The 18,330-nt window shown below is 42.2% G+C and overlaps 5 protein-coding genes across 5 annotated transcripts; 3 read left to right on the forward strand and 2 right to left on the reverse strand.

Moving 5' to 3' along the window:
* Positions 1–586: 586 nt before the first annotated feature.
* Positions 587–1,552, reverse strand: EAF02_006102 (uncharacterized protein; the record flags this gene model as incomplete). Its single annotated transcript, XM_038902150.1, has 1 exon — positions 587–1,552. One exon carries the CDS (start codon positions 1,550–1,552, stop codon positions 587–589), a length of 966 nt encoding a protein of 321 aa, XP_038758367.1.
* A 78-nt stretch (positions 1,553–1,630) lies between these two features.
* Positions 1,631–2,800, reverse strand: EAF02_006103 (uncharacterized protein; the record flags this gene model as incomplete). The annotated part of the gene is made up of 1 exon (XM_038902151.1): positions 1,631–2,800. The coding sequence occupies one exon, from the start codon at positions 2,798–2,800 to the stop codon at positions 1,631–1,633; it is 1,170 nt and encodes a 389-aa protein (XP_038758368.1).
* A 12,172-nt stretch (positions 2,801–14,972) lies between these two features.
* EAF02_006104 (uncharacterized protein) lies at positions 14,973–15,810 on the forward strand (the record flags this gene model as incomplete). The annotated part of the gene is made up of 2 exons (XM_038902152.1): positions 14,973–15,045; positions 15,233–15,810. 2 exons carry the CDS (start codon positions 14,973–14,975, stop codon positions 15,808–15,810), a joined length of 651 nt encoding a protein of 216 aa, XP_038758369.1.
* A 678-nt stretch (positions 15,811–16,488) lies between these two features.
* Positions 16,489–17,181, forward strand: EAF02_006105 (uncharacterized protein; the record flags this gene model as incomplete). The annotated part of the gene is made up of 1 exon (XM_038902153.1): positions 16,489–17,181. One exon carries the CDS (start codon positions 16,489–16,491, stop codon positions 17,179–17,181), a length of 693 nt encoding a protein of 230 aa, XP_038758370.1.
* Positions 17,182–17,624: 443 nt separating this feature from the next.
* Positions 17,625–18,080, forward strand: EAF02_006106 (uncharacterized protein; the record flags this gene model as incomplete). Its single annotated transcript, XM_038902154.1, has 2 exons — positions 17,625–17,712; positions 17,767–18,080. The coding sequence occupies 2 exons, from the start codon at positions 17,625–17,627 to the stop codon at positions 18,078–18,080; spliced, it is 402 nt and encodes a 133-aa protein (XP_038758371.1).
* Positions 18,081–18,330: the final 250 nt, after the last annotated feature.

Genomic DNA, 18,330 nt, shown 5'->3' on the forward strand with positions numbered 1-18,330 from the left:
AATCATCAATTCTCTCCATCACCATCACCATCACTCTCACCCACCCTCAAAATTAATCTCCCCTCCCCTCCCCTCCCCTTCCTTTCTCCAAAAAATATACAAACATCTCTTCACTCCCTTCCCCAATCAATTCATCCCCATCCATAAATCCCACCTGCAAACAATGCAATGCAATGCATAAATACACATGACGAGCAGATATCCCTCCAAGATGCCATCCAATTCAATTCCTCATTATGAAACGCCCAAAACCATTTATGCATGCATGCTGATATCACCCTCCCATAATCATCTCCATCGCAACAAAAAGTGAGTCAAATCCCAAGTCTACGCCTGCCCATCCCTTCGTTAACATCCCAGCCAATCCATCCCATGCCATTTTAATTCATCATTCCTTATCGTGACAGACATTGATCTAATAAAAAAAAGAAAATGAAACCATAAAATAATGAGAAAAGTTCTTAATCCCATCCCAATACAAGAAAACTCCAAAAGGTATATGCCACATTCCATGTTTTTGTCTCTTCTCAGTTTTCGTATCTCGCTCCAAAGTTGTATAAAAATATTGTTCAAGAATTGAAAGTTGTCAAGGTGAAGCCCTTTCAGCTGCATCGTTTTGTGTCGAATAAAAAGAAGGCATCGTTGGTACCGGTGGTATCTCATCATTAAGTCTTTTGGTCGACGAAATATTCAATACGCGATACAACAAACTCTTTCTCTTTCCATCAGCGCGTTTGCAAGAAAGTTGTTGAACTCCGGAACATTCAGTACGAGGACCCATTGTTCTACCACCACTTGGAAGACGTCTCATGGCAGCTCCAAGCTCACTTCGGTGATCCCATGTCGGGGAACCTTCGCTACTCTTACGTTTAAGTTCTTCTTCCCAACCATATATATCGGTACTGGTACTGCTTGCACAAGAATTGGTGCTGACAGTCGAACAGGAATAGATACTGCTAGCAGAAGAACACGCGACGCTTGCATCGGCTAATAGTGACTCGTCAGGAGACCGATCGTCCATGATAGTACTAGTTGACGAAGTAGTCGTTGCTAGGCTTGTCCTCGACGAGTGAGCTTCCGAGTGTGCTGAAATCCAAGTACCATTATCTCCCTCGAAATCAAAGTCTGCATGAACTTCGGTATCGGTAGTTGTCGTTTCTGAAGACTTTCTTGGTTCCTCTCGTTCAATCACCTTCGCTGGAATATAGAACGGCGAGCCTGCAACTTGCATCATCTTCGCTTTGGCCATCTCCTTCTCATTTATAGCTGACCCCAGTTTTGCGGCCACGTCATCCTCTCCAATACCTCTACTCATACTCCTCCCCTCTTCAATGTTTGCCCAAGTCTGGGACCTAGAAAACCCAAATGAAAAATCCTTCTCCTTGCCAACATGCATTGATGCTAGGTTTGCAACGAGCGAAGGCCGACGTCCGGAAACATCAACTGGTGAACCAGGATGCGCGACCATAAGTGGTGATGCTCCTTGAGTTGATTTCAGTGTTGTGTCAACGCGAGGCTGCGATGCCTGCTTTGTCAAGGTGGAGTTGTTCATGGGATTTTCGATTGGTCGATTCATCGAGCAAGGAATATTAGAAAAAGCATCAGAAAGTGGTGACGCGACCTGTTCCCGTCATGGTTGACTACCATTTTGATCATCACTCACGCTGTGGCGTCGCGAACTACTTGTCGATCCATGAGCAGATCGACTCTTCTTGAAACCGAGTTTCGCACCCACCTTCTTCCAGCTAACACTTCCTTCACGAGAATGACGTGGGCTAGTTCCAGGCGAATCACTTACGAAACCAGTATCTGAAGTTGGTGGAGTGGTTGGAGGAGTGATGGGTTCCATTGGAGATGGCGAATCAGTGTCGTCTGTGAGACTTTCGGATTCGATTGAGGAGGTTCCTGAGGATCCAGACATGAATGTTGATAAGCGAGCAGAAGTTACGCGACCTAATGCAGCAGTAAGATGTGGATGTTGAGGTGGTCTTTGCGATGGAAGGCTGTGAGAATGAGACATCTTATCTCCACTGAGAGGTGGACTTCCCTTTCTCGTGCGTAGTCGAGAATGAGACATAGATCGCTCTTCCAAAGATTCGGCCATGGCAGCAGCGTCACCAAATGACTCATTCGAGGCCCACGGGCTGTGATCGGAGGCACGTGATGGAGGAGCAATTGAATTCAAGAATGGAACCAACACAGATTCATCCATCAACTCATATATGATCTTGACGGCTTGATCCAATTCTCTTGGGTCTGGCGCCTCGTATATGTTCGGTAAATGAATTAATCGATCCCTAACATCAGAAGGTAGATTTACTTCTCGTGGCCCATTTGGCGCAATGTATGCATCCAACAACTTTCGCCATAACATTCGTACATATTCGGAATCTTGATCGGTTGGGGATAGTGGTGAGTATGGATCCCGGCCGTATGTCGCCTGATAATGTTTCTTGTATCTGGTGGCATCCATGGTAAACTCTAAGGTTTCCAAACAATGGTTCTGTGACAGGTATGCCATGAAGGCGCTCAACGTCCATGGTGGTGGTGCAGCATCCGACAAGACCTCTTGTAACGTTGGTCGCCTGGGACAATAAGGGCCAGGTGGGATCGAAAGATTGAGAGATTTCGAACTCGACGGTAAATATTCTCCTGACGACATGAAGCCCTCGTCGTCCGCGTCGCAGTCCGAAATGACGGATGAACAACGCGGTGATGATTCTCTCGAGTACGTTTGAACGTATAGTGGGGGAGGTTTCCTTGTTTTCGATTTTCGCATCGCGCTTCGAAGGTATCTCATGGATACTATTTGTAATGTGTGTACACTTTATTGCTTTCTCCTATATGATTTAACTTTCCCACTTATTCTATCTCGTAGAATGTATCGGGTGTGAAGAGAAAAGCAAGTGCTATTGTGTGCCGCTCATTTGTCAGAAACAAATTAGTCCAAAGCAGGTCGTCAAAATAGGTGTTTGCTGCAAGGTACAGTAACTCGATTCGATGAAGCCTGCGTGGAAGGCAAGCCAGTCGTAATCTCGTGGGATGCAGGCTACCGCAGAGTACCGAATTTTGACAGGGGACTTTTCCAATGATTGAACGACTCCAAGAGGTGTTGAATCACAAAACCGGATAAGCACAGAAGGTCGTGGCGGTTGATATTCTTCTGGAAACGAGTCTCTGAAGTTCGGAAACGTTGTGTATCGAAGTGAGAAACAAGGTCGCAATGGTGAGAGGCTGAATAAAAACTAAGCCTTCTTTTTCCAAGTTCTTCGTAATGCGACGTTTGTCAAGTAATACAAATGTGACCTTCTATAATCAAACCAGGCTGAGATGTGAATCCTTAGCAATAAGTTTATTTTCGTCGTTTGGTGAATAGAGAATGGATGAAGTCTCAGCAAAGTAAGAACGTCAAAGATTAAAATGAAGTATTAGACCGGATAGAAGAACAGTGAAATGGAAGGATTGAAGGAGTGATCCGATTTTTCGAAACGACGTAGTAAATCTAGATTTTCAGAGTAATCTCCTCGGTGAAGTTGGGACCAGAGTAGGTGGGTTTCGAATCAGATAGTAGCTTAAATGAGGGCTTTGACAAGATGTCAAGTTTGAGAATGCGCCAGACGATAGATATAGAACGGAAAAGCTCCTCGTGTTTGAGAAATCGAGATTGAGGGATATAAGATCCGATGTGCAAGATATTATTGGCGGGTGGAACAAAGAGAGACTCTAGGTGTAAGAGATTGTAATTGGAATTTGTGATTGTGATTTGTTGCAGTGCAGGCAGTGTAGTGTAGTGTAGTGTAATGTAGTGTAGTGAGGTGTTGTGTTGTGTTTTGACGTGTGGTGTATATTGAAAGTCTGACGACGACGATGAATTGGTGATGATGATGATGAAGATGAAGATTCTCGTGTGTATGTAAAGGTGTGTGTGTATATGTGGTGTATGGTGTCTGTCTGTCTGTCTGTCTGTCTGTACCGGTATGTGGTATGTGGTATGTATGGTAATGTATGTGGTGGATGTTGGTGTACCTAGGTATCTATGAAAATGATTGAATAATCGAATTGACGCTACGACGGAGTATGGCTATGGTAATATCTCCGACCCTTTTTATTAATAATTGTTTGAATCGATCTAACAATTGAACCAATTCCCTTAATAATGATAATTATAATAAAAACAAGTAAGAGCAACGGTAAAAAATAAAGATTTAGAAGGGATGGGTGTGAATATGAACGATTTCTACGGTTCCCAAGAGGAAAAAAGTAAAAATGGCGGCGGTAGAAGAGTCGTCAAAGGTAAAGTGCAAAGTGAGAATTATGGATCTTTTCCACTAAAGAATTAGCATCATCAGAAGAGTTTCCCTTCCCTTCTCTTCCCTGCCTGCTTCTCTTTCCTTTCCCTTTGAAGATTCAAACCACAATCACAACCATGATCCTGGCTGGTTCCAGAAAAGGATAGGGATAGTGTGGATGGTGGAGCAAAAGAGGAGTGAAGTGAGATGAGTGGAGCAGGTGAAGATGGCGCGGATGGATGATTCTGGGTGGATATGTATGAGATAGGGATCGGGATTCGGTAGACCAAAGTGATGCTAGTTGGGAAGTTGGACCAATTTGTGGGAGAGAATCTCCTCTTGAATACGAGGTTGGGTCTGGCCAAGAAGAATGAATATATATGCTAGGGATATATGTGTATATGTATGAATTATGAAAAGATATAGATCTTTTATGTCAAGGAATATAGTGATGGGCGATGGAGTTGATGGAGGGTTGATGGAGGGTTGATGGATGATTGATTGAATTTCTGTGTAAGCTGTGTGACGTGAATATTAACAGTAGGTAACTTGTAACTCTTTCGATTTCCCAATAAAAGAAGTTAGAAAAGTATAGAGAGGCAAAGGCGTAATATGATCTGGTCTGGGATGTATGGTCTGGTTTGCTGTGTGGCCTTGTCTTGCTTGCACTGCACTGAAAAGAGAAGAGGAGAGAAGAGTGACTTTTCTAAAAGTGGCCAGTGATGGTGGATCTGTGAATGGGTGAGTGAGTGAGTGGGTGAGTGGGTGAGTGGGTGAGTGGGTGAGTGGATCCAAGGCTGATTCGAATGAGACCTCTTACTCGTTGGCTGGTTTCAAAAAGTGGATCAAGAGTGACGGAAGTGGTGATACAAAGATTGGGAGTGTCTGGGACTGTGACTGTGACGGTTGATAATCATTTATTAATCATTGCTTGCTGGCGACCAGTGGCTGGGTGGGCGGTGGGTGACTTTGCACCGCCGTTCGTGTGTTTTCAGTAATGTCGTGAAAGAGAGACAGCGTGAGTGTTGGTTGATATATCTATCGGATGCCGTGATGATGTGAAATGTTCAGTGTTAAATGTCTTCAGAGGTGAACATTGTCTTTGCTTCTTTTTCCTCAATTGGGGGATGTGCACACGACGGTTGATGTTCTCTTGCGATGATCGTGAAACTATCGCCAGATATAACGACCTGGTACAACGACCGGGTATGATGTTCATATATGATGTTCATGTATAATACTCGAATGCCGTCGATATGCAATTTATTCAATATTATCCCAGGAGCAAAAAGAACATCAAGAAAAGAACTTCTGGAACTTTTCCCCTCCGGTCGATGGTGGGAGTTTATTATCCCCGTCACCTTACGAATCTGAGACGGAATTGAATCCGCTAAGAAATACGCGTGGTCCTGGGAGGTCTTGGGTAAATACTTAAAAGAGCGAGGGAGAGAGATCACGCTAAGGGAAATAAAATAAATTCAAAAAGGATAAGAAGAATCCACCCACGCTAGAAAAGCGCTAGAAGATTTGTTAGCCACGCTCCATGCCATCGAATCAAATCATCATATTCTTTGCTAATCCATGGAATCCATTGAGCGTACCACCCGTCATCCAATCATCGTCTCGTCACACTTTCATCATGCGCTCACATCCGAGTTAGGATTAGTGTCAAAGTCCACAGATGCTTCTTTGAGCAAGGATATAGATTGTGGTTCTGCATCCCTCATTAAAGCAGCACCTCGCGTCTCTCTTCATCCCCTCACGGAAAACTGTATCCTTCGTACGTTTTCCCTCCCGACATGGATATAGCCAGGTTTATCAGCAGCAATCAACAATCCAACGGAGTTAATGAGATTCTTGGCCTAGCTCTCGATTCTGGCTTTCCTCTTGGCACGCATGGATTCTTCCAACACTAATCGATAAATCGTTCCATCATTCGAATGATTTGATGCTGACGGCGTTGCGCGATGCCTTTCGGAGGAGAGATAAGTGGATCTGGATTATTAATAAGCATGAGGAGGACAACTGGGCTGGGGATCTCTTCGCATGGGGCAGGCAAGCACAATCTGTGACATGATGTAAAGTCCTCCCTAGGGTATCCCTTATGGAACTGTGAAGCGTGGAAAATGATCTGTCCCAACTCTCCCGGGAACTTGAAAGGATGATTCTTGATGAAGGTGTGCCGCGTTTGAGGACTGGGAAGGCTATGCAATGCTTGAAATCTTCCCAAGACCGTTGGTGCTACACAAATTACACTCCGATGGCAAATCGTGGCGTTCTCTCCATACTTCTATCCCTTCCATCCATTCCAGAGAACTCTCTGTTGGAAACACGCAAGTAATCGTATCACCAACCACATGAACATTGTCATTCCATCCCAAACCCCTTCTGCTCCCTCCGACATATCACACAAGGCAAGTTCCGTGAGATCCCTTCCAGAGGTCACCAATCACAGCAAACCTCCATACCCACTCGATCCCCAATTCTCCTCTCCCAATGACACAACATCAAATACCTTCACCTTCACCTTCACCTCATCTTCAATCCACCGATAAAGTCTCACGCTACCGATAAGAAGCCGTCCCAAACGGTAATTATCCTACGTACAGACTGCGTACACTGACGTTGCCCGTCCATCATGTCCCCAATCGAGCTACCTTCCTTTCCCCATCATATCATGAAAAACCAGTTCATAGTCCACCCACCACATCCGATAGTCGTGAAGATCATCACATCATCTCGATACCGTATCTAATCACCGTCTTCTGATCAACCTGAGCCACATACACCCAAGGTCTAACCCCTCATTTGATTTAATTAACTTTTCCCACGGCCTCCCGTTCGGGCTTCTTCATTCTTCATCTACCGGAGGCGTGGGACTGGTACAGAGGAACTGCCGATGTTGGGAGGTTGGGTGTGCTATCGACGATTCCCCATCGCCTTGTTCGTGTGGAGTCTGCTTTGCTTGCTTAGTCTCTTTTCTCATTTATGCCTTTAATTTGCTTTCTCTAGTCGATTCGCACGTTTACACTAGTTCCTCATCTCTCTCCTCACCTACCTACTTCGTACCTTCACCACAACTCATCTACCGATACCGTACATCTACATATCTGCTCACCACGTGAAGTATGCACAACATCCCCTCCATCCTCCAATAGATCATTGATCCATCCATCCAATCCAATGCATCCCCATCCCCATCTCAAATATCATGTCATGTCAAAGAAACATCACTCCCTCATCTCGCATCAGACCAACCCCTCACCCGTAACACCCACCGTCCGTCCACCCCTCGCACCCATCTTCCATTCACAAGCCTCCATTCCAAATAAGCATACGGAGTAGAAAGCTAGACCACCTCCTCACCCGTCGTCACGTAACACACACAACACAAGCCCTAACCATCTCGAGAAGGTAGATAGGTAGGTGGGTAGGTTATCACGAATCAATATATCCTCCCTCGTCTATGATACCTACTTACCTCCTCCCGAGTCTAGACTCTCATTTTCCTGGAGAAGAATATCTTTCTCATATATCCATCTCATATCCGGCTCTTCCATAACCATAAAAAAGCGAGAGAAAAGCGAGAGAAAAGAAAAGAAAAGAAAAGGAGAACCCCTTCACATAATGTACGAGGTACAACGTATAATAGATGATACATACTCCATACATATCCCAATCAAGCTGTCTCCGAAACTCTCAAGGTATTATTGATATCTTATCCTATCCTATCCCTATGCCTATGCCTATCCCATCCCCTTCCCCTGCCTACCCATCCCCTTCCCTATCCCATCGCCATCCCTATCCTATCCCTATCCCATCCCCTGCCTATCCATCCCATCCCCCATCTCACAAAGTTACAAGATTACAACTTACAAACTTACAAACTTGCGAGGTAAGATAGAGTAAGTTCTATATTATATGTTATCTATTCAATCTCGTTAATACATTATATATTATATTTTATATACTACCTCATTTATTCATTTATTTATCTATTCTTTCTAAGCCCTACTCCCAAACATAATTAAGAAAATATAGAAGTTTGATAAAATTTCACAAAATTTCACACTTCTTATCATATCCTCTTCTACAATCAAACCCCCCCCCCCAAATATTAAAAATTATATCTTAATCAAAAATTGAAATTAAAATAAATATCTGTTACTCGTATAATTCCTTTAAATCTTTAAATCATTAAATAACAATTATATATTTATTAATTAATTATATAATTTCCTTTAAAGAATTCAAAAAGATTTCAAAAGTAATTATAATATGAAATAAAATCAATTTAATATTGATATTTAAATTTGAATTTTGAAAACGATTCTTTTTAGGATTTTTCGTTTATTTTTTATTTTTTATTTTTATAGATTTGATTTGATGAATTTGGTTTTGGTTTTGGTTTTAGTGTTTTTAATTGAGTATAAGTTTATAAGAAAGGAGTTTATTAATTAGTATATATGTATATATTTCAGTGTTTTAGTATTTTAGTATTTTTAGATAAGATTATAGAAAAAGACCATTGAAAAAGTTGCAGAAAAAGCCGCAGAAAAAGCCACAGAAAAAGAAAAACAAAAAGAAAAAATTACAATACAATTCTCCCTCCCATCGCATTCCACAACTCCCATATCCTATCCCCGGGAATCTGAAGAAAAGATGCGGATATTTCTGGATTTCTGAGTTTTCCGTATGGTGCGATGTGCTACTCGTGCGGCCAGAAAGTATGCAACTCCGGCGCTATGAAAATCAGGTTAGTCCTCTTATAGTTTACCATCTTGTGATATGTGCATCTAGCGTCGGAGTTGCATACTTTCTGGCAGCACGAGTAGGTTGGCTCGAGGTTGGTTTCTACTTACGACCTGGTACCTGGTATCTGGTATTTGATAGGTATGAGTATGTATGTAGATATATAGATAGCCAGGGATGGTGAATATGAGATGGTGTTTAAACTTTAGAGTGGTGGTGGTGATATGGTATGGGTGTGATGTTGTGATGCTTGCTTGCTGGATTGATTGATTGATTGATTGATTGATTGATTGATTGATTGATACTTATTATGATGTACACCTAGGATCTCCCATGGGAAAATTGAGATTTTTATATGTAGAGTCTAGAGTCTATCAGGTAGAGTAGATAATAGTATAGCATAGCATCGGCAGAGAATGATAATACCTCGGCTTTGTGGGTTGCTGGTTGCTAGTGAGTAGTTTGTAGTAAGTAGTAAGTAGTTTGTAGTAAGTAGTAAGTAGTAAGTAGTAAGTATCTTAATAGTTTATAGTTTATAATGAGAAGTTTATAATGAGTTTTATAATGAGTAAATTAGAGTTTATTATATATAGTAAAACATCTCTATAAGAACATCGGTTTTTGTAGTATTCTTCCCTATATAAAGAATATAAAGAATATATGAATTTTTTTATAATATTGAATTTTTATTATTTCGTCATAATAATTAGTTCTTTTAATATTCTAATAATATTAAGTGATTTAATTAATATTTATTTAAAATAACATCTTAATCTTTATATTAGAATTAATGTAGAATTTTGAAACAGGTGACTTTTAGTAGTTTTTAGTATAATATAAACTAGCTAAATTGAGGTCGGCATTTATTCAAAACGATATTGAGTAGATAGAGAAGAGATAGAATTCTAGAGTATTTTCGGCTTGTTATATAGTATATATGTAGTATGTATTAACTATTATTCTTCTTTCTTTCTTTCTTTTCTTTTCATTCTCCTGGGATAGATTATTGTAATCAATGCAGTTCATACAAACTATACGCCATGAGAGTTTGAGTTTCAATACGGAGTACATACATACTAGAGACCATCGTACCGAGGGATTTTCAGGATTTTCAGGATGGATCATGCCGATACGTATCTTGATAACCGAGCCGTGTATAGGCAGGTACATTATATATTGTACCTAGGTATTCCAAGGTTATGTATTACATATTATAGATAGAATGTTTGAAAAAATACAAGGTTCACCAGTTCCCTCCCAACTAAACATCAAACAAAGCTAGCCAAGCTGTCAGACGGAAAAAGAAAGGAAGGGAAGTTCGGCGGGAAGGGTAGGGAGGGCGCGGAGAAGTGATACAGTGTGAAGAGATTTAATAGTTTGTTTCAACTTTCAGCGGCGAAACAGTGATGGAGATGGGGATGGAGATGGAGAGACAGGCGGCTGGTAGGTGTGTCTAGATCGCTTAGGAGGCTCGGAGAGGAGGGAATGAGGATGTGAGGTATTCTCGAACTGGTGAGTGATGATTTGGATTGAGCAGCTTGTACACGGAGTACACACATCCTTTGTCTGAACTTTTGATTCAATTCTCGATTTTACTTTATTTTATTTTATTTTATTTTTGCGCGCAGCTCGATGTTTCTATGGGCCGGTGAGGTTTGGTATGTATGATCATTTTCTGTCTTATGTCTATGATAGATACCAACCGACCTACCTATCTATTGCCCGATCGATGAGTTTATTTCCATAGAGTGATGATCGCTGTGTTTACCTACCTAGCAGGTAGGCTCTACGGAGTAGACTAAGTGTGCGTTCGGATCACTTTTTTGAAATTATCAAAGCTCAATTATTATAAAAGGAATGGGAAATGTGTGGATGCATATGTACATGCATATTCAATATGCATATCTGCATATCTGCATAATGATGACGATGATGAATGAATGAATGGGAATGAAGGGTGTGGTTATTGAAATGGAGTGTGGGATTTAGTCACACCATCACCAAACTCTCTAGCTCGAGAAGGCAAATGGAATTTTCTCTGATGCTTCTTGTTCCATCACATTATATTATCATTTATCATTATCATTACATGGTGTTACGGGTAGGGAAGTAGGTGTAACATACCATCCACCTCGAGAAAAGAAACGAACATTCTACCAGGTCTTCCACGCCATCTTCCCATCAAAATCTCATCACAAACCATCCCACCCACACCCTTCTGCACACATCCCTTCACGTTCCAGTGAAAGAAAATTTTCTCCAAAAAGGAAAGCTTCTAGAAGAGCGCCACGCGTATTCCTTCATTTATTCCATCGTGCTGTCAGCCTTCTAGCGTATTACTTTATTGGGTTTAATTTACCACATCCCTGTCTGGTTCGTTACTCGGTCGGTGTCACAGTGATCATTCGATTGGAGAAATCCCGAGTGGCGATGTGTGCTTGGGCTGGCTGGGCTGGGTTAGAGACTTGGAGTGGACCGGGTCGTGGGACTCGTGGGAAGGAAGAACAGAAGGGAAGGATGAGAGGGAAGAATAGGGTTTCGGGGTCGCCGGCTGAGAGTGTGTACGAGGTGGGGGTTTGGGTTGGTCTATGCTATAGAGAGCAGATGGACTTGGACCGACGGCCTTACGGGGTTTGGGGATGTCTTGATTTCCGTTCTGGTGCTTGCTGACTTTGACTTGTTGATGCTGAATGAAAAAATGATTGACGTGACTCTTTTAGGTTGATTAGAGTTTGCTTGGAATGGAATGGTTAAAGAGGGCTGAGAAATTGGCTCCATATCGGCGTGAATGCCGAATGGAAGGTTAGGGTAAAGGAAGATAATTGGGCGCTTACGATGGATGGCATCTATCAATTTTACCTCGACCTACGGAGGATACGCCCTCCATACAATTTTCCATGCGACCCGCTCACTCCCAAGCCTGCAGGAGGACTAACCGACCTAAATCCAGACCGCTCAAAATAACAAACTCTGTACAACCTTCTCATCACGATGCTTGGCTCACAACGGAGAGAAAACAATACACAATACCAAATGCAAGACAGACCGATAAATGACATCGCGATACCCAATTGGTATTCTTCAACGCCCGTCTTTGTTTTTGGTTTTCAAGTGCGTATTCGTACATATGTATCATCCTCTAGATGCATAATGGATTCGTGCATACTAAGAGATGTATGGGTGTATTCACTTACACCTACCAGAAACGAGCAACACGTGTTTTTTGGTACCTGACTGGCAGCTAACTAGATAATTTTCCGCTGCAGAAATAATTGTGCGTGTGGTATGCGAAGATTTCAGGTACGCTTCACGGGTACAGATTGGGATTGAAATGTGTCATGATTTTCAGGTTCGGTGTCTAGGGAAGTACCTAAATAAGCTGCTTCATCTCACTTCGATGGTTGGTAAGGCGATCTTCGGTTTGCAGTTCGGGCGGGAGGTTGGATTCGAGGGGTTTGTGATGGGAATGTATATATCGTTCGACTTTGGGTGCTATAGTAGTGGCCAGATAGTTGATTCGGGGGGCTTCGAGTGAAGACCGATCAAAACCGCATTTCCTGATGAGGTGCGCGAGGCGGTGGGAAGAAGGTTTTCCCCTTTTTGATGCATCGATTGATGGTTTTGAGAAGAGGGGTAGGGTAGGGTAGAGTACCTAGTAGATCATGATGAGTTTCATGACATGTGATAGTTATCACATGAGTTGGTACTTCTCACATTACATTCTCGTTGTCTCAGTAACTTAAGTTACATATGCACATACCTACTAGGTGTAGTTCCTCTGTGCTTATTCATTCATCTCCGATAGATATGGATTTTTCCTCGGCCCTAAAGACAAATGCCGTGCTCGGCCTTTATAGTTTCGGGCCTAGAAATTCGGACTAAATAAACACCTATGAGTAGTACTCAATTACATTCTCACCTCATCCTCATCTTCATAATCATCACCATCGGCAGTACCAAACCCCTTATCCCCGAATCAATTCTCCGAGTTAATTTTCCGTTCCTGTCTATCGATCTCATCTCATCTCATCTCATCTCATCTAATTTTATGCATTTATGTTTTCTATATTTCACGTCGCAGTTGATTATTTATCTCCAACCCGCATATATATATACATAAAAATCACATGCCATAGTTCCCTTACATCGCATCCGTCCGATTGGTTTATTTCCATCCCCGCGTCATAATTGGTTGAGTATAAAACGGCGATGGATAATTTTCCCCGCCTCATCCTACATGCGATTCCTTGATTCGCGGAGGAGTGGAATGCATACATGTATTCCTTCTCGCGAGGATGTTTGAGTTTACTTACTCCACTGTCATTGTAACTGTAATTGTGAATATATTCCTCTCTCTTACATATTTGTATCATTTTTAATTATGCTTCAATTCATAATGTGGATAAGAACCAATGATCCCGGAAAATACTTCATGCAGGTAAGTAGGTAGGCTAACCCAATATATCTAATTCTAAAGAAAAGATTGGAGTCTTCATTCAACTTTCAATTTTTTCAATTTTTCTCGAATCGTATCGTATCGTCACCGCAATAGACCCAGCTCTACTTACTACTTATATATCCATAAAAATTCCCAATAACAGACCAATAGAATCTAATTGGTAGACGGGTAATTTAGGGGTCCAATCTAGGGGTTGGTGACCATGCATATATGCATGCAGGTAATAGTTAAGAGAGAAAGACCCTTCTTACTTATGAAGGATGTTTGTATGCGCGATCGGAGGTATTGATAGGGATGAGGGAGATCGGGGAGGGATTGGGGGTAAGGGGTCGATGTGGGGGGGTAGGGACCTGAGTTGAAGTGAGTTGAGTTGAGATGAGATCGTATGATTTCATTATTCATGTGCTGGGTTCTATGATTCTGTGAAGTTTCTGGAAGGTTGGTTGGGTGGATAGATGATGGATGGATGGGGTTTCTGGTGGGGATTGGGGAGGTTTAGGGGGGGGGGTTGGTTGGGTCAATGGGTGGGTGGAGGAGTGGCAACGAGGAGGGACAAGAGAAAGAGGCGAAGGAGAAGAGAATGAGATTTTGTTGATGAGATGGGATGAGATGGGATGTGATGAATTTTCCTGGGATGAAATGGGATATGTTGATATGTGGATATATGATCGACGCTTTTAGCCGCGCGCGGAATAAGGAGCGGCTTGCTTGCTTGCTTCTAGAAGGTTGAGAGTGGGGTAACGAGGGTGATTTTTATGGTTAGGTGACGTTACCTAGGTATTCCTTTTTGTTGGGGGACTGACGTATTCTAGTCGGTGGTTGATAGATTTGAGTTTGAACTTGGTCTTGGTCTTGGTAAATGTTTGTTTGAAAAAGGGGGAGTCACTTATCTTTTCTTGATTTTTTATTTTTTTATTGATTTTTTGGACGAGATTGGTATCTCTACTAGGTAGGTATGTTTTATTAGATGTTTCTTCTTCTTCGGGTAGATGTAGTGTATTCCTTTCGCTTTATGTTATAATGTGGTTTGTTGAATAAAATCTTCACTATTTATATGTAGTAGGATCTGGATTCTTGATACTGGATGGATAGATGATAGATGAATGTGTGATGGCTTTATATTACCATCTTTTGGATGATAGGTTGGGTATCTAGATAGATAAGTGCAGGTATCTAGAAATTCTATGGCACCTAGTTGCTTCTCATTTGTTGCTGGGAGAAATAATTAGCTTGTAATGGGTTTATGGTTTTCTATTTGTTATTGCATTTTCTCTCCAGGATACCTTAGTAGGTGTTTTCAAAATTCATACTTTTTGGGCAGGAGCGGAGGGGGAGGGGGGGATTGATTTGCGATTATTTCTATTAGAACACGTGGAGTTTCATTACACTGTCTTGTGTTATCAGCAACCTCATCATCAAACTCCATTATACCATCTCACATCAAACACTAATCGAACTTCCAGCCAGCTGCCATGGCAGAAAATCAAAACGAAGATGCTTCGCCCGAGTGGATGGATTTAGATAGTTTGTTAGCTCGTCAACTATGTAGGTACATTTCTTGAGATTCTACTCTTCCTGCTGGATTATATTAAGGTCATTTGTGGTTTGTTTCCAAGATGGATTAAGGGAAAGAAAGGAAAAGGAGAGGAAACGCGTGCGAATCGATATAGATGTATAATATATCATCCATCACACTTTCTTCCACATCTCTAACATCATGTTTACTCCGTAGTTGCACCCGATTTATCACAGGACTACAACCTCTCTCTTTTTTTCTCCCCGCCAAACCTTCCGACAAACCACACCTCTCCCGCGCAACATTCCTTCATCCCCATCCCTCGAATCAATCCCCCATTTATATACCGACGCCAGAAACCCCCAATCCTCAAAAGAACACTCACTACACAGAATAATCCGATGCTCCCGCGACCATCAACTCGCCGATCCTACAGCACTGAGAATCCCGTAGCTCCTGCATTGTTTTACCCAGCAGCTTCTCAGGAGAATGCTTCCGAGGGGGATATTTTGCAATTATCCCCGATGATGCAGTATCTACATCGAGATCGTCTCGATGAGTTTGAGAAGATTGTAAATGCGATAGAAGAGGTAGATGTGAGGAGGAGATTTGTGCAGATGGGAAATCATCCGCAGAGGGGAATTGAGTTTCGGGAGTTTGTGGTGAGGGGTTTGGGGGTGGGGAGGGAAGGGGTGGAGGTTAGGAGGTTTGGGTTTGAGGAGGGGGTTTGGAGGGTTTGGAGGGTTGATTTTTGGATGGGGGAGAAGGGGGATGGTATTGGAGGAGTTGAGTAGGTGGTGTTTGGTGTGAGTGGCTTTGATGGGGATTGGTTAGAGGTTGAGTCTGGACTTTGGAGGGGAGATGGTGAAGTTGGCGTGGATGTGAGAAATTGCTGATGTGATGGCTTTGAATTGGTAGTTCTGGAGGATTCAAGTCTTCAAGATTGTGTTTTTTTTTATCTTGGAAAAATTCTGTGTTTTCCAATCTTGTTTCGTTTGTTGAGATTTCCTTTCCTTGAGATAATTCTTTCAATAGGATCTCTTAGTTCATCAGACCTTCTAGAACCTCGGCATTTTGATCCGTCTGAAAGATATTCAGCAGGTCGATTTCTTGATTTCTCAATAGCTTTACTCGGGCATCGCAGAATGAGCTACCCCGTCAAAAGATCTTCGGCTAAGCTACCATATCGAAGTTAGCGATCTTATTGTGAATAGGTACTTACGGTGATATCCTTCTTCTGGATCCCATACAATAGTACAGCAATAAGACTTGAGTTTGCAGTATTAATTTAGCATTGTTTTACTAATCTCTCACTTCAAAGTCTTTAAATATCTCTCTACAATCCTTCTGGGTATCGAACTCTAAGAAAACACTACTTAGTTCATTCCAGCCGCATCCAACGAGATCCGGTCTAATATTCCACTACATAAAAATTTGCGCATATTAATAATATACATCCAAAGCATTTCACAATGCAGAACAATACGCATGGTTGGCCCCTTAGCGCTCATCCAAATCTTAACACTATACACCCCCGATATCAAAACGAGCAAGTGCGTCCATCTCCCCCGAGAACTAGACCATCACCATCCCGATCCTCATCCTCATCCTCCTCCATCTCACCATCCAGATCTCAACCTCCTTCACCTAGGAGAGCACGATCCTCTACTCCCTCTTCCCCAACTCTCCTCACCACCCGCCAACAAGACGAAGAATACTTCCTCTACCAGGAAACCCACAATAAAATCCTCTCTCAGATCAACGAGCGCGCAAGTGGTGTACCAAGTCCGGATAGTAATAATATTGGAGTCGCCACGGGAGAAGAGTCAACGAGACAATATCTCATTTTGAAAACAATTGATACGTGCTCCTCGCAGGAAGTCAAGGAAATTGGAATCTTCCTGAGTCGGAATCGCTTGGTGAGATTGTGGTTGCAGAATTTGCTGGATGATGCGGAGGAGGTGAGGAGGAGAGAGGGGAAGGTGGTGGTGTATAGGTGGAGGGATGTGGTGGAGGAGTTGGTGGTAGGGAATAAGATTGTCAGGGGGTTGTTGACGGGGTTGTTGTTGCAGAAGATGGAGGATGAGAGATGGGAGGTCAGGAGGTTTTTGGATGGGGGTGTGGTGAAGCGTGTGGAGGAGTTGGGTGGTGAGATGAGGGGATGAGGGGAGAGGTTCTGATTGAGAGAGGGTTTAGGAGAGGGGAGGATTGACGAATGGTCATTATGACGATAGATAGTTTTGTGCTGCGGTACTCAAGAATAACTAATCGACAAGTAGATTAGATGCCCGGATTGAGAAACTCATCTAACCGAACTATAAGTTGATAGCTTTTTGCTCTTTGATATGTTGTGACCTCGATGTGATATGAGGAGATATCTTGAAGGTGAGTATCAAAGATGAAGTTTGTTCCAATTCGGTCAAGCGCGCTGCTAGCCATCGAGCTCAACAGGAATGGCTGTCGAATTTTCTAAACCTTTTCAATTTTATATTTCATAACAACTTCGTATAAGACAGCGCCAAATTGGTATATATTTTCAGAATGTTGAGTTGATGGTATTTACTAACAGTCAACCACAGTTTCCTCTACCATCACAACAAGAACCACCATGACAAGTCTATCTGGAAATGGCGCTGAACCCAAGTCTAGCTCATCATCTAATAGCCTCATTGCTAGTCGCGATGATCTTAATCTTGGTCAGTATTATCCCTTGAGATTGTAATTAAAACAACTGCTGAATCATTTAATAGCCGGTCAATCTCGATATAAGCTTGGTAGAAACGTTGCAAGACTTATTAAGGATAACAAACTCGACATGGACGATATTCAAAACGGTCTCAATGAAATTCAAGAGAGAGAAAGAATGGCACGAGAAGCTTTGCTCCAAGCTGTTAGCTGCCTTCCAGCTTATGAAGCCGAACGAATTGTCATAGAAAAACTTGAGAAGAATCTCTTCTTTAGGGGATGGCTTGCGACAATGACATGGAATAAAATTGAATATGAGCCGGATCAAAACATGCCATTTGTCAACTCTCCAGCTCATAATCAAAAACTGGACTGTTAAAGATAGTCTCCTGGAGGAATCCTTGAAGAGAAAGTTGTTGGTTGAACAGAAAGATGGTACTTTCACGATTCGCAACTTTGGCCAGGATTCTCTCAACAATGTCTAAGTCTGAACAAGACCTTGCATCTGCTCTGCCAGACTGATACAAATTCTTGATTTGCGGAAGGTTTCTGGTGATGACTAGAAAGGCACATCACAAAGGTAGTGCTGGCAGTTATAAAAAGGATGCAGTACAATTGACTACATGCCA

This window comes from Botrytis sinoallii (genome assembly GCF_014898435.1).
Source record: "Botrytis sinoallii strain Bc 23 chromosome Unknown BSIN_009, whole genome shotgun sequence".
Taxonomy (NCBI): domain Eukaryota; kingdom Fungi; phylum Ascomycota; class Leotiomycetes; order Helotiales; family Sclerotiniaceae; genus Botrytis; species Botrytis sinoallii.